Genomic DNA, 14,271 nt, shown 5'->3' with positions numbered 1-14,271 from the left:
AGTTTCACCTCGCACTTGCACTTGCTACTTTCAATCATCGTTTATTATGAAGGTCGAGCGGTTTTCGGAAGAGTGACTGCCAGATCGTGTTTGTGCGACGTCATCACTCGTCGGCGTTTGACATTTTTCTCGAGTTCGAGTCGTTCACTGCACAACTCGCTCGCATGCAGTGCCTGAGGACGTCTAGATTATCTTCAACCCTAAGCAGAGCTCGCCCTATTCCGAAGCTCCACCACTATCGAATTGCCGCCATGTCTATCACCACAGCAGCAGGAAGCGATCCGCTCACCGCAGGGCTGAGTGCAGTCCCCGTACAACATGAAGACAAGACAGTGTCTCCTTTGAAATTTGCCGATGTTGGTTCGCAGGCGCAAGCATTCGACTTTGGCCGACAAATGCTGAGTGGTTGCAGATTGGCATTAACCTGAGCGATCCTATTTTCCAAGGGGTCTATCATGGCAAGAAGGCTCATGATAATGATCTACCACAAATCGTCGAGCGTGCTCTGGGAGCTGGATGCAGAAAGCTCATGGTCACAGGGTCTGACCTTGAAGAGTCCCAGAAGGCCATTGATTTGGCTGAGCAATACCGTATGTCATTGTGAACTTGGTGACATTGGAAAGATGCTTACGCGTTCCAGCCGGTCTCTGCTATGCCACCGTAGGAGTGCACCCTTGCTCCGCCATGACCTTCGAGAAATACGCCGAAGGTCCCGATGCGTTATTGTCCGCCCTTCGCGACCTCGCCATCAAGACCAAGACCGCCGGCACCGCAGCAGCATACGGCGAGTTTGGTCTCGACTATGATCGCTTGCACTACGCCGACAAAGACACACAAATCAAATACTTCCGCAAGCAACTCGATATCGCTGTTGAGGTACAGCTTCCACTGTTCTTGCACTCACGTGCTGCAGCAGAAGACTTCGAGGCTATTCTGAAAGAGAGACTCGACGAGTTACCGAAAAGAGGATGCGTACACAGCTTCACGGGAACATTGGAAGAGATGAAGAGAATTGTGGACATGGGCTTCGACGTCGGTATAAACGGATGCAGTCTCAAGACTGAAGAGAATGTTGAGGTCGTCAGAGAAGTTCCTCTGGAGCGATTGCAAATCGAGACAGACGGGCCTTGGTGTGAGATGCGACCTTCACACGCTTCGGCGAAATATCTAAAGGATGCACCTCAGTTGCCCAAGGCTGTCAAGAAGGAGAAGTGGACATCTGAAAACATGGTAAAGGGCAGAAACGAGCCTTGCACCATCCCAAATGTGGCCTATGCTATCGCCAACATCAAGGGCATTTCGGTCGAAGAAGTTTGCGAAGCCGCCTGGAACAATTCCATCAAGATGTTCGGTCTCGGTGAGAAGTAGATTTGAGATAGACTTGCAGCTAGATTTCCACCATAGATCGGACCATCTTACAATATTAAGAATACATCTCGGAAGTATATGCCGAAAGACATGTAATATCTCGGGGCAAGATGCCCCAGATGGAGGGGTGTGGGGCGAAACGAACCTCATCGGCTTTCTCTGCGTAATTCCAATAGCCGACGGTATCGGCAATGTCCTTCAAGAAAACATGTAAGAAGAATATAAAGACTTCTTGCTTGCTTGTCATCGGCCTTTGTGTCTCTGTTCAAGATTACATCCTTCTCTGATATCGTTTAATACTACATACATCATGTCAGCAAAGACCAATGCAACAGTCCAAGGCGGAGTGGACAGAGGAGACACCTACGAAAAGGCCGTCCCATCCTCCCTCAAACCCTACGAGAAACCGCCCCTCAGCTCCCTGATCAACTGCGACGATTTCGAAGAAGTGGCCAGAAACACGTTGGCCAAGAAGACATGGGCATTCTACTCTTCAGCTGCTACAGATTGCTACACCTACGAGAGAAACCGCAGTTTCTTTAGTCGAATCTGGTTCCGCCCTCGTATCTTGAGGGATGTGAGAAAGATTGATACGCAAACTACGATTTTGGGTCATAAGGTTGGTGTGCCGTTTATGGTGCATCCAGCAGCTTTGGTCAAATTGGTGCATCCGGATGGCGAGAAGGGAATTGCAAGGGGGTTGAGCAAGGAAAATGTGCCATACTGCGTAAGTTCTTGGACGCCAAATAATTTCAGTAGAAGTGGCAATGGTACTAATACAGCATCACAGGTCTCAAGCAACGCCTCCTACCCCATCGACGAGGTCGTCTCCTCGGTCCCAAAAGGCCAACCCTTCTTCTTCCAACTCTACGTAAACAAAGACCGCAAACAATCAGAAGCCCTGCTCAAAAAAGTACGCCAGGCGGGTTGCACGGCCGTCTTCGTCACAGTCGACGCTCCCGTCCCGGGCAAACGCGAAGCCGACGAAAGGGTTTCCGCAGACGCCAGCACCAACGCCCCCATGACAGGCGCTCAAGCCGTAAACGACAAAAAGGGCGGCGGGCTGGGTAGAATCATGGGCAGTTATATCGACAGCAGTTTGAGCTGGGATGACCTGCAGTGGTTGCGAAAGTCGTGGGATGGAAAGATTGTGCTGAAAGGTATTCAGAGTGCTGAGGATGCCAAAATGGCCGCTGAGGCTGGTGTGGACGGTATTGTGTTGAGTAACCATGGTGGTAGAAGTTTGGATACTTCGCCGCCGTCGGTGATGATGCTGCTCGAGTGCCAGCGTCGTTGTCCGGAGATCTTTGATCGTTTGGAGGTTTATGTTGACGGTGGTATCAGGAGAGGTACCGATATCTTGAAGTGTCTTTGCTTGGGTGCAAAGGCAGTTGGTCTTGGAAGGCCCTTCTTGTACTCGGTCAACTACGGCGCCGAGGGAGTGGACCACATGGTTGACAGTAAGTCAAATTCCTTCTTGAATCCTGATCGGCATGACACTGACAAGCATCAACAGTCCTCAAAGATGAGCTTGAAACAAGTATGAAGCTGGTTGGCATCAACGATCTCTCAGAGGTTCATCCTGGCCTCATCAACAGCTTGGACGTGGATCATCTTGTGCCTACAACGGCAGATCACCCCTACGCCAAGTGGTCACCGTCAAGGGGTAGGCTGTCAGCACGCTTGTAGAAGTGAACAAGTAGATACGTTTAGCACTTCGGCATGTATATAATCCAACCAAAATAATAATCCACTCAACTAGACAGACCATGTATAAAGTCAGATGGCATCGTTAAACAAGAACGTCAGGAAACAACAGAACGAATTTTGAATTTGGAGTCGGCGGTGACGTGTCCAGGCATGATCATGATCAAGCTTCAACAGTCTGGTCCGCCTCGTTCTCGGTCCCGACACCCTTCTTGGACGAATCGATTATCGTCTCGGCGGTCTTGGTCTCTGAGGTTTCTGATGCAGCGAGAGGACCCTTGAGGTTCTTCTCGGTAATGAGGCCCTTGAGCCACTTGTTCTCCATCTCGAGCTGGTTGACGCGAGCCTCGAGAAGCTGGACCTTGTCGGACATGTCCTTGGCGGTCTTCTCGAGAGCCTGCTCACGCTGCTTCTTCTTGACACGGAAACGAGCGCTAGCAGCAGTGTTGCGGCGACGCTTGTCCTCCTCGGCGGCATTGCGAGATTCGTCCTCGAGGTCGGCGGGCGATGACATGGCGGCAACGGTCGACTTGCGCTTCTCGCCTACTTGGGGGGATGCGTGGGAAAAGGCAGCCTGGGGCTGGGGCATGCGAGGAGCATGCTGAGCAGGGAAATCCAGGCGGGTTGAGGGCGATGGAGCGATGGCAAGACCGTTAGGCGGCGAGGGCGGCAGGGTCTGAGGGCGCGACTGCTGGAAGGAGAAGTCGGGGAACTGGAAGTTGTTGGCTACGCTGGTGGTCAGTAATGAAGCCTTGATGGAGTGCCAAGAGATTGAATGCTTACCATGAGTTCCGAAATCGAGGGGCTTGTGCATGTCGGGCTGCATGTTGGCGGGGGACTGCTGCTGAGGCATCTCGGAGAAGGCGGGCATATCACCATCAAAGTCGAAGAATTGAGTGTTGGTGAACATGGCCAGGTCATCATCGAAAGTTCCAAGTTCCTGCTGGGCGGCCAGGTCGGCAGCAGAGGGCACCGTGTTCAGGTTGGCGATGTACTGCGACACGTTGGGTGCGCGACGGGCGCTGTAGGTCGACATTGCAAGCGGAAATGGGCGACAGGCGCGCGGCGGCGCTGGATTTTGTTTAAAAGGTCAAGAGCGGCGGGAGCGGGGTTGTATAGGTCGTATTCCAGAGTCGCTAGGTGTAGTAGATTGTCGTGGGATGGTTGCGTGCTTTTGGGGAGTGAGGGCAGGAGCAGAAACAGGCGCCGAATTGGAAGTGCGACTTCCTGACTTGCAATCGTTGGGGGGACTCGGCGTTGCCGGCCCACTTCAGGAACGTGCACTCGACTGCAGCCCTCGATTCGCTCCTTCCACATCTCCGCTTTCTTCCGCCCACACCCAAGACCGTCTCAGCATCATCATTGTGTCAATCGGTCAATCCCCTTTGTCCTTCAACTTTAAGCCGCTTGTGATGAATCAATTCCACATTCCGAGTACTCGCCCTGTTGCTTGTCCTTGACGCTTGTATCATTGTTCTGCATCTTTGTCATAACTATTTCATCTCTCAAACTGTGCTAATATTGTTCTCCTTGACGCATACCACTCTCCACTAGTCCAGATTGAGTTACGGGAACCTTTTTCAAACCCCGCCCTCCCTCGGCTCTCTGCTTTGCTTTTAAATCTGCTTCACCATGCTTAATAATATCTTTGACCAAGCAGGGCAATGTTTTCCGCCGTCATTTGCACCACCTCAGGTCTCGAAAACCTCTGCCCTACTTCGGGTAAATATGTTCGACTTCATCAGTCATTAGTAGGTATATGGGATCTGCTTTCTTTGACCTCTTGATACCCTCTTTTTGATTGTGTTATTATAATTGGTGAGAATCGTGGCTTGCATGCACGTAAGAGTTATATGCCGGTAGCCAAAATTTCTGCAATTGTCAATATGGCGTGCTCAGCCCTATGAGACTCTCGAGGGTGGTAGGTATGCCTTGGAGTCACCTCGAATCGAGGACCCTTGAGACAGGGTTCATGAGCTGCAAAAGCACAACATCCCTCTTGATGACCTGCACGATATCCATGGTATACAGGCATCTATATCTTCCTTTTCTTCCTCTTGTTCTTGTGTTCTCCTGCCTCTCTTTCATCTCCTTCTTTGTCCTCTTGATCGACCTCCTTTCTCTTGATTCCTTCGGTTTGTCTTCGCCCTAGTACGTACGCTACCATTTCCACGTCAACTGACGTGATCGTCTTCTCGCTTTCTTTGGCCAATCTCTCTCGTAAGACCCCCACTCGTCTGTACAGCTCTTGGTATTCCTTCATCGAATACTTGATCTTTCTGTCCCATCCGTTGCCTTTTCCCTCGGAGAACATGACCCATCGGAGCAATTCATCCGAGAAGAACGGTACATTCTCGCCGTCGTAAGTATTGAGCAGGAGCGAGGCCGTCGCGGGCCCTACGCCACGGAGCCCCTTGGCCAACATTGCCACCACCATGGCCCACTGATCGCTGTCCTTTGCGTAAGTCTCGAACGCTTCGCGCGTGCATTGCTCCACCGCCTCGTCTGTGTTCGATTCAACGAGCTTGCGCAAGGACGGTCTGAAGGTGCCATGGCCACTGCGAGATTGCAGGAAGAATAAGTCTCGTGTGTCTCTCTATAGGAAGTGGGACTCTCAACGCTTCAACTTACAGTTTCCACTCTAACAGCTTTTGCAGCTCAATTTTCTTGAGATGAGCATCATCGGTCCTCTCCGACAATGCCTCCGGAATGACCTTGAGTCTTTGCTCCTCTAGTTCATCCAGCTTCTTGGGAACATGTTCTTTGTATGACTCGAGCAAGCGGGAAAATGTGCCGTACGTGATCGTGTTATAGCTGTGATTCGGTTGAGCCATGGTCGTGTGTTTGATTTGAATAAGTGTTGTTTGATTGGTGAGATGGTGGAAGTAATGGAGGAGCTGAACTTGAGCATCTGTGCGCACGGATCAACAACAAGTCTCCAAACAACGAGTCCTCCCTCGAACGAAACTTTCCTCCTTCACCAACACAAAATGGAATGTAGAGAATGCTTGAGTTCGTGTGTATAGACATGCATTCTAAACTGTACAAACTCTTCTCGGGCAATACATGAGATTCCTATGTGTAAAAGTACGTTTCATCCACCATCCATCTTCCTATCGTTCCTCGGAGCATTAAACTTGTAGAGATGCACTGCAGTCTTCTTTCAATCATAGTCACTCATAGAAACGAGCTCTCCGATACGCCCCCATTGGACATGGCTCCGGCTTGAAAACCCATCGTGCATTACAACAGTCATACGCGTGACACGATTTGGCAAACCTGGAGGTAGTCTCGGCTAACAACTTCGAGTTCTAATTTTCATCATATCCATCATGTCATTATTCTCATAGCTCTTCAAAGCTTGGCTCTCTCCTGGATGAGCGAATACACCTTTGGCAGTGACTCAAGTGCCTCGCGGTTGCCTTGAATTTGTCCAACATTCTGGTAGCCGGCAACGTTCAGAAGGATGTCGAAGTCGGCCAACAGGGACTTCATGACATGCCTCACACCGTGCTCACCCATAATCGAAAGACCCCAGACCCAGAGTCTACCAACAAAGACGAATTTGGCTCCGAGAGCAAGAGCCTTGAATACATCCGAGGCACCACGGACGCCAGAGTCGAACATGATGTAGATCTTGTCACCAACAGCTGGGGAGAAAGATGGTCAGTGACCGAGACACACAAGAGTTGTATATTGAACATACCGTCGACGATTTGCTCCAAAGCGTCAAGACTTGCGACAGCTCCATCGACTTGTCTGCCTGTAGATGAACGTGTCAATCAGCTTGTCTCGTGCAATGAAATTCCGCTCCACATACCTGCATGGTTGCTGACAACGATACCATCACAACCAATCTCAACACACTTTCTTGCATCGGCCACGCTCTGAATACCCTTGATGGCGAAAGGCTTGCCGCCGCTCATCTCCTTCCAGGTCTTGATGAGCCAGGGCATCTTTTCCCAGCTGTGAGCTCTACCGTGCCAGACATTGTCAATCCATTTAGCACCTGCTTTGTTGGGCTCCTTGACAGGATCGATGCCGTCTTCGGCCATTCTCTTCTGGAAGACTGGGTCAGAGAGACCTAGATCAGCGCCGATACCGTGGTAGAATGCGTAGTTGGAGTTTGCGACATCATCGTGTCTCCAGCCAAGCTGCCATGTGCTGGGAAACATTCGTTAGTTGAGCCTTTGACAGAGCGGAAGATAGAGGTTCGTACTCGACAGTCAAGATACAAGCAGTGAAGCCAGAGTCAATGGCTCTGCGCAGAAGCGAAACAGTCAACTCATCATCATGCGGCATGTAAAGCTGGAAGAATCGAGGTCCCTCTCCATTAGCAGCACCGACGTCCTCAATGGGTTGCGAGCCAGCAGTACTCAAACAATACGGCAAATTCAATTCTTTTGCAACCTTTGCGACCGGAAGCTCCCCCAATGGGTTGTAGATCTTGTTAATGCCGATGGGAGAGAATCCAATAGGTGCGCTGGTCTTGTGGCCCCAAATCTCCCAAGAAGTGTCGCGCTTGTTGGTATCGACTAGCATGCGAGGAATGATGCGATGACGGTAGAAGGCCTGGCGGTTGGCAAGATGGGTAGTAGAGTAGCCAGCATTTGAAGAGGCGTAGTACCAGCCACCTTCTGAGAGCTTCTCCTTTGCTCGTTCTTCGAGTTTGTCGGGGTCTAAGAGCTAGGTCAACTTCCAACCTGCTTGCCAACGAATCGCACCACTCACGAGTGTTGAAAGGCGGAACCTTGCCCTCATTATCAGCCCAGAAGTTGTCACGCTGATATTCAGCATACTCAGGAGTAGTTCTAAACTCCTTGTTGGGGTTTTTGGCATCCATGATGAAGTTTCTTGTGTTTTGCGATGAACAATTGTTGCAAGAAGCAGGTGCGAGACGAGGTCTGGAGCTTTATCAAACTATTATAACTTGGCGGAAAGTTACGGCAGATGGATGTCAAATGTTTTGTGCGGAATACGTCTCCTACCAGCCGCCCATAACATCACCACATTATTATCAGTGCCGCACCACCCGCCCCTACGTAACGATGATAGGACATCGAGAAGAACGCGTGTGATATCATCCATGTTCCCCATGCTCCGGCTCGCCCTTGTCGGTTAGTTCGGCAGCTGCGGCTTGACTATTTTGGGCTAGATGGGGAAATCAAGCTTCTTCCACCTGTGGGGGTTAATTTATTTGAGTATGTATCTCGCTCTTGAACACTTGCCCATGGCTCTCATCATTTGAGTCACTCGTTCCTGATGACTTGCCTATGGTTTTCATGATAGATCACATGTAGATAGCTTTGCTGGTTCCGATTCGTTGTTCGGCAAAGTGTAGTGGTTCGAGAGCATCCCATGGCGCAGGTCATGTAGAGCGAATTGACCTCGACTACTTCTTGTACAGTGCACACATGCTTATTTGATATTGGGAAGACATCGAGATTGAGAAGAAAACTTGGATGAGAAATAGGTATGTACAAGGATTGAACGCTTTGCTAATAACACCGATCCCTGATCCCGAAAATGCAGCAAGTCCATTCGACTTGAATAACACCGCCGGCGCCTTGCTGAACTGCTTCATGATAATGTAAAAAACAAAAGAGAAAAAGGAAAGGGAAAAGAAAAACACAAGGGGTATCTGCAGTAAGCCACACACACGTTGCGCAAGCCCGAGCAGCAATAATTAACCTGCTCTCCTAGTAGCGGAGGCAAGGGTCGCTGTTGGTCCGGGCTAGCGCTGTGTGGTGGCTGGAAAACAATAATAGACCGAAAAGTAGTTGGATGATGTTGTTACAGGGCCAGGGGCGATTGAAGCATTGGCTCGTTTGTTTGTGGTAGCCGGTTTACTTCTGGGGACGACCGTTGGTGATGGAAGGACCAGTGTGCTTGGCGAAGCCACCGCTCTGGCTCTGCATGTCGGGGCTTGAAGCCAGCGAGCTGGAAGAGGCGGTATCGGGGTTGGTCTGAGGTGAGTCAGGGTTGTTGCCGGGAGAACCGGGAGCGACCATGGGTCCGTCAGCCTGGATGTCGTAAACGATACCCGACCAGACATGCCAGTGAAGGACTGCGAGATGAGTGACACGCTTGAGGATCTCATCGAGGGGTGGCTCAACCATGACTTGCTGAGTGGTGCGCTTGTCGGCGGACTGGACTGGAGGAAGCATGGCATCGTGAAGAGCCAGAAGAGGGAGTCTCGAACTAGAGTTCACGGCATTGCGGAATCTAGGAAGCTGGGCGTTGAGGATTGTCTGGAGCTGGGCGCTAAGAGAAGGGGACGAGGGAGACAGCTCGGCGCGAAGGTGGAGCTCGACGATGGCCATCATGTCGGAGTCGAATGTGGTGGTAGCACCCTCAAGCTGGAGAACAAAACGCACAATCTCGGCAGAGATGTTCTCGAGGTTCTCAAGGTATTGGCGGGGCTCACCGATGATATCAGCGATGTTGGCCTGGAGAGTCTTCTTGCTGGCGACACGAGTGCTTGCGCTGACATTGTTCTTGATAAGAAGATCGAAGGCGTTGACGCACATGTCCATCTGGATGACGTTGTGGAGATCACTGCGAAGAATGCGCAGACGCTCGGCATCGAGGTAGAAGGTGCCCGGGAAGTTGGGAAGGGGGCTCTGCGAGAACAAGGAGCGGAGAGCGGCCGAAGCGAAGGTCTCGAGAGGGGTGCAAGGGACGTTGCAGCTGTTGAGGAAAGCCTCCTCGTCCTTGAACCAAGCGCGAGCATCGCTGACCTTGAAGCGATTGGCGGCGATCTTGTGAACGTGATACTTTTGCTGGAAGTTGACAGTGTCATCGATCAGCAGGCTGCGCAGATGTCTAATCTGGTGATTGGCAACGTCCAACTTCATAGCCTCGAGGATAGCCAACGTCTGTCTGAGTCCAAAGACGACGGCGGTCTGATCGCCCTGTTCAACGCCTGTGGTGATATCGTCGACCATGCGATCGATCCACTCGTCCCTCATAGGGGCGCAGTGTGCCTTGAGGATGGTTGACAGCCATCTAGTCATGTCCATGAGATCGAAAACGCCCTTGGTGATCTGCTGCATGATCATATCAACGTCCAGTCTCTCTGCGACAATGGCCTGGTCGCGTTCGGGCACTAGGGTCTTGAGGATTTCGTAGATGGTGGTGAAGACTCCTGGAAGTCTGAGCTGGTTGGCCTTGATCATGCGGGTGGCTTCCTCCAACTCTTCGGCGCTTGTGCTGTACATGAGGCGGTATCCGATTGCCTTGTAGATCTCCAGCTCGGCACGCAGGGCACTCCAGAACTCGTCAGCCGATCTCAGCTTCTGCTTGCCTCTGTAACCGTCGAGGTTGGGTCTGAAGTGGAGCTCGCGGTCGAAGTTGACATCATGGCGCAGCTTGGGGTTGTTGATGATGCGACCAACGTCCAACTCGCAGAGCGAGTCTTGAGTGACGGGAGGGAGCATGGCGGCTCTCTCGTACGGGGTGATGAGGTCAGTGTTGGCGGTTATGGGCAACTGGTCAAGCAGTTCGAAGATGGCGTTACGGATGTCTTGATCACTCATCATGTCCATGGACTGGTCGGTGTCGGAAGCACCTGAGCTGTCCATGAAAGATGGATCGTGAGAAGCATATTGTGACAGCATGTGGACGGAGGCCTGGTGATCGAGGTCCTGAAGGTGCGTGTTCTCTGCACGTGAAGATCTCTGGTTGGTGGCAGGTGCGTTGTTGTTGTCTGCACCCAACGACATGACACTGCTGATAGAGTCGTTTCTTCTACCGTTTCTGCCTCCGTTGCCTTCCATTGCTGCGTGTGATGTGTGGTGTGATATGAGTAGAGTCGAGGAGGAAGTCAGAGATCTTGGAGTCCAAGAGGGGAGAAGAGGTTGTAGAAAGGGAAGGAGGGGTTGATGAAAAAGATGTTGTCGAATTAGTCAAGCCCTGGCAGTGACGACGCGGCCAGAAGGTGAGATCTTTGGCAGAGTGAAATCAGCTTTGGTTGTCGCAGGACAAGGCTTAAATGGGTTAAGGTTGTCTCGAGGAAAACAGGACTCGATTGCAGTACTCACTTTGACCTGAAGGCGGTGTCCTGGTTCTGCCGGCTGTTGTTGTTGTGAAATTATTGAAGCTTTCCGGTCCAGCCAAAAGTTGAGATATTATTTATGGCTATGTTCAAGTTGTTCGACAGAGGAAAGACGGTCTCGGCAGTGGAATTGAGCGTGCAGCAAAGGACCGCGAGCGGATGATATGGGGGTTGCAAGGTGGTGATGGGAGCGGTAGATACAAAGACGAAGTCGGTACCGGACGGCTGGGTCGAGAAAGGAAAGTCGATCTTTAGCAAGCCCAAAAGGCGGGGTGGTCGAGTGCAGAGGAAGGTGGGATGGGTGGTATAAGAAAAAGCGATCAAGCAAGGCAAGAGGGGAGTGGAATGTTAATGTTTGCGACCCCTTCGATTAAAGAGACGAGGGTGGCCGAAACGTCGATGCAGGAATAGCAGCCTAGCAACTAGATGCAAAGTACCCTTTGATCTGACACAGACACAACGTGCCAGGAGTCATGAGGGAGCATGGCAATAATTAACCCAAAAGCCGGGACCATGGTGAACGCAACAACCGTGCATGTTCAATTGCGGGAAGTCCATCCATCGATACTGTACGCTTTCGGCGTGGCACGAGACGTTTGCATCTGCTGTCTCATGGACAAGTTGCTATCCGTCGGCTTCAAGAGACTCATTATCATGTACATCGTTATTGTTTATCGAACTGTCACGCATACGTTAAAATTGAGAGGGCTGGGTCCTGTAAATTCCAGTGTGGATGTGGCCTCAAGGTTTAACGGCGACCCAATCTCGGAAGGGGCAGCTTGGCGGGGGGCTTCGGTTGTGCTTCTAGAAAGGCGTCTGTGAGCAAAGATTCGCGCCTATATAATTGTCGCCAAACAGTAAGCGATGATCTTTATATGCGCTAGGTGCCCGCCCTTCGTCTGTTACAACTCCGCGACTGATCCACCTACTAGGTTTATTACGTGTGCGCCTTTCTGCTGCGACTAGGGCAGATCTCGACTTCTCTGTCTTGTTTCGGTAGCCCGGCTTCATGATTCAGACCATTGCGCGGGTTTGAAGCAGACGCATGTATTGGCAAAACGTTTGTGAAACTCTGCATTCGCTAGCATGAAAATGTCAGCTAGAACCTTGATTTTGTCACGTCGATACCTCTGACGTGGCTCAGGAGAGATGTTCTCGTCACCCTGTCTCTGGTATTGCAATTGCTAAGACATCCGAGGAAATCCAGCTCGGGCTTCGACCCTCGAGACAAGAGCATGTCTTGGGTCTTGGACATGTACCGAGCTCGCATGCAACGACCGAGCAGCAAGCCATACTACCTTGGCAGAGTCTTGTTATCCTCCTCGACAAAGCATATGACGTCTGAGGGGGCAAGGAGGGCACCCTGCACTGATTGCGAAACCGTAATCAGGCAATCAGCCGTGATCCCGCAAGTACCGTAAAGGAAAGCGACGTCCCTGAAACGGTTGACGAGTGTACCGGCTGTGCATTCTTATTGAAGGAGTACATGGCGCGAAGAGACAGCGTAAGGCCTTGCTGTCTAGGCCATGCTCACTTGCAACAGACACAGCGGTCCACAGCTGTGTCTAATGTGAGAAAGTCTGAAAAGAGATGGAGCATCTGGGTGGTTAAAACTGTAACGCAGTGAGTAAGAAGCGAGATTCGCGACCGGGGGAAGAGACACACCCGTGCCTCATCGGACAGACACGTATACATGTTACAGCATGAATGCAATGTGATGTTGTATCACGCAGCAAAGGAATTGCACAGCTGGTTGAATGGTTTGCGATGTTTAAGCACAGCTATGGTGGAGAGTCGGGCAAGCTTGTCGCCCCGGCATCATCGCAATGCCGAGACGCTCAAGGCACTGGTGATTGTCAAAAAGGACGGGAAAATCCCATACTTATCAGCACAAGCAAACGACGTCGGTAAGCGCATCCTGTACTCCTCTTACATGGCAGGATGCATTCTGCACACAGAGTAGACACTTACTGACTTTGACCATGTAGACGATGGTCACAGATGAGGACAATGCGACGATAGAGCGTATGGTGAGCGAGGGCAAGTCGGCCATGGCGATTCGCGCTGCTGTACCCAACGTGTCGCGTACAAACGTCTATCTCAAGATCGCAAAGTTCAAGAAGCATGGTACCGTGGGTCGCGTGCAGACAAAGACACTGGGCAGGCCGCGTGCCATGAGCGAAGGAGTCGACAAGTTCTTGCAAGGGTTGCTTGCTGCCAAACCAGACATGGAGTTGGATGAGATGCGCCGCCATCTGCAGAAGGAGTTGCAACTGACGGTATCCATGTCGACCATCTCACGCGCCATCGCTCGCGCCGGTATCGCCAGTGGTCAGAGACCTGTTCGTACACGCACCACGACCTCGACCACGACCGCAAATGCCGCTCCTCGTCGTCGCGCTGCCAACAAGGTCATTGCCCAGAGAGAGCCCGATCACTCTCTACCGCAGCAACCTCTTCTGCCTCTTCACATGCCTGAACATGTCTCGATTGACCACCTCACTGAGCTCCCTGCCGATGCCCACCTTCTCGACCCTTGGCAAGACTTGACAATATCCACCTCCCAACATCCGCATACACATCATCAGCTGCATCCACACCATATGCATGCGCTCGATCCTTCCCTTGCCTCGGCTTACCATAACGCTGCTGTATATCACAACCTGTACGCAGACCCAGATCCTCATGTCATGGCTATGACTACCGAGCCTCTGGATGTCTACAGAAGTCCTTATGCTCCTATCTGAGCACAGTACGGACACACGCAGCATACTGCTGTCTGAATGTCGGAATGCAATACGATCACGAAGTCACGACAATACATGAAAAAACCCATCGGCCAAGAACTTTTAATTTGAGCTCTTCCCTTTGCTATGCAGCTAGATCAAAGGCCTGTCAACCGGGCCATAACAATACACTCGATTTCAGCAACTCTCGTCACATGTGTTGGTGCTTGTAAACTTGAAGTGACTCCGACTGCGTTCTTCGCTACGCGAATATCTCCAACAACGATAACCCCCAAATCCGGTGGACAAGTAGGTAACAAAGACTTGCGCGTTTCACATCTTTTTCCTGCATCCATTATCTGTCATATTCCTTAGTACACTTTCAACTCCCATTCATCGGAAAGCCCGACAAGC

The 14,271-nt window shown here is 51.3% G+C and overlaps 7 protein-coding genes across 7 annotated transcripts; 3 read left to right on the top strand and 4 right to left on the bottom strand.

Moving 5' to 3' along the window:
* Nucleotides 1-251: 251 nt before the first annotated feature.
* Nucleotides 252-1,489, top strand: M438DRAFT_403261 (hydrolase, TatD family protein; the record flags this gene model as incomplete). The annotated part of the gene is made up of 3 exons (XM_029909649.1): nt 252-356; nt 413-590; nt 641-1,489. The coding sequence occupies 3 exons, from the start codon at nt 252-254 to the stop codon at nt 1,366-1,368; spliced, it is 1,011 nt and encodes a 336-aa protein (XP_029764144.1). The 3' UTR covers nt 1,369-1,489.
* Nucleotides 1,490-1,557: 68 nt separating this feature from the next.
* Nucleotides 1,558-2,950, top strand: M438DRAFT_343067 (FMN-dependent alpha-hydroxy acid dehydrogenase). Its single transcript, XM_029904900.1, has 2 exons — nt 1,558-2,095; nt 2,159-2,950. Exons 1-2 carry the CDS (start codon nt 1,679-1,681, stop codon nt 2,912-2,914), a joined length of 1,173 nt encoding a protein of 390 aa, XP_029764143.1. The 5' UTR covers nt 1,558-1,678; the 3' UTR covers nt 2,915-2,950.
* Nucleotides 2,885-4,229, bottom strand: M438DRAFT_343064 (uncharacterized protein). The gene is made up of 2 exons (XM_029904899.1): nt 3,859-4,229; nt 2,885-3,801 (listed from the first exon to the last, which is right to left on the bottom strand). The coding sequence occupies exons 1-2, from the start codon at nt 4,109-4,111 to the stop codon at nt 3,239-3,241; spliced, it is 816 nt and encodes a 271-aa protein (XP_029764142.1). The 5' UTR covers nt 4,112-4,229; the 3' UTR covers nt 2,885-3,238.
* Nucleotides 4,230-4,886: 657 nt separating this feature from the next.
* On the bottom strand, nt 4,887-5,940 carry M438DRAFT_312979 (uncharacterized protein). The gene is made up of 2 exons (XM_029902537.1): nt 5,707-5,940; nt 4,887-5,633 (listed from the first exon to the last, which is right to left on the bottom strand). Exons 1-2 carry the CDS (start codon nt 5,907-5,909, stop codon nt 5,111-5,113), a joined length of 726 nt encoding a protein of 241 aa, XP_029764141.1. The 5' UTR covers nt 5,910-5,940; the 3' UTR covers nt 4,887-5,110.
* Nucleotides 5,941-6,272: 332 nt separating this feature from the next.
* M438DRAFT_290958 (FMN-dependent alpha-hydroxy acid dehydrogenase) lies at nt 6,273-8,102 on the bottom strand. The gene is made up of 5 exons (XM_029901729.1): nt 7,807-8,102; nt 7,295-7,754; nt 6,896-7,239; nt 6,782-6,838; nt 6,273-6,725 (listed from the first exon to the last, which is right to left on the bottom strand). Exons 1-5 carry the CDS (start codon nt 7,916-7,918, stop codon nt 6,430-6,432), a joined length of 1,269 nt encoding a protein of 422 aa, XP_029764140.1. The 5' UTR covers nt 7,919-8,102; the 3' UTR covers nt 6,273-6,429.
* An 819-nt stretch (nt 8,103-8,921) lies between these two features.
* Nucleotides 8,922-10,853, bottom strand: M438DRAFT_267296 (uncharacterized protein; the record flags this gene model as incomplete). Its single annotated transcript, XM_029900171.1, has 1 exon — nt 8,922-10,853. One exon carries the CDS (start codon nt 10,851-10,853, stop codon nt 8,922-8,924), a length of 1,932 nt encoding a protein of 643 aa, XP_029764139.1.
* A 2,081-nt stretch (nt 10,854-12,934) lies between these two features.
* M438DRAFT_135347 (uncharacterized protein) lies at nt 12,935-13,947 on the top strand. Its single transcript, XM_029898855.1, has 2 exons — nt 12,935-13,038; nt 13,120-13,947. Exon 2 carries the CDS (start codon nt 13,123-13,125, stop codon nt 13,876-13,878), a length of 756 nt encoding a protein of 251 aa, XP_029764138.1. The 5' UTR covers nt 12,935-13,038; nt 13,120-13,122; the 3' UTR covers nt 13,879-13,947.
* Nucleotides 13,948-14,271: the final 324 nt, after the last annotated feature.

This window comes from Aureobasidium pullulans (assembly GCF_000721785.1).
Source record: "Aureobasidium pullulans EXF-150 unplaced genomic scaffold scaffold_3, whole genome shotgun sequence".
In the NCBI taxonomy this organism is placed as follows: Eukaryota; Fungi; Ascomycota; class Dothideomycetes; order Dothideales; family Saccotheciaceae; genus Aureobasidium; species Aureobasidium pullulans.
This window is presented reverse-complemented; position numbering and strand designations above follow the sequence as displayed.

Coding starts and splice junctions, on each gene's coding strand:
- M438DRAFT_343067 (XM_029904900.1), top strand. CDS start 1,679: ATGTCAGCAAAGACCAATGCAACAGTCCAAGGCGGAGTGGACAGAGGA. Junction 2,096..2,158: donor AGGAAAATGTGCCATACTGC/GTAAGTTCTTGG, acceptor ACAGCATCACAG/GTCTCAAGCAACGCCTCCTA.
- M438DRAFT_343064 (XM_029904899.1), bottom strand. CDS start 4,111: ATGTCGACCTACAGCGCCCGTCGCGCACCCAACGTGTCGCAGTACATC. Junction 3,802..3,858: donor CCTCGATTTCGGAACTCATG/GTAAGCATTCAA, acceptor CCACCAGCGTAG/CCAACAACTTCCAGTTCCCC.
- M438DRAFT_312979 (XM_029902537.1), bottom strand. CDS start 5,909: ATGGCTCAACCGAATCACAGCTATAACACGATCACGTACGGCACATTT. Junction 5,634..5,706: donor AAGCTGTTAGAGTGGAAACT/GTAAGTTGAAGC, acceptor GCAATCTCGCAG/TGGCCATGGCACCTTCAGAC.
- M438DRAFT_290958 (XM_029901729.1), bottom strand. CDS start 7,918: ATGGATGCCAAAAACCCCAACAAGGAGTTTAGAACTACTCCTGAGTAT. Junction 7,240..7,294: donor GCTTGTATCTTGACTGTCGA/GTACGAACCTCT, acceptor AATGTTTCCCAG/CACATGGCAGCTTGGCTGGA. Junction 6,726..6,781: donor TTTGGAGCAAATCGTCGACG/GTATGTTCAATA, acceptor CTTTCTCCCCAG/CTGTTGGTGACAAGATCTAC.
- M438DRAFT_135347 (XM_029898855.1), top strand. CDS start 13,123: ATGGTCACAGATGAGGACAATGCGACGATAGAGCGTATGGTGAGCGAG.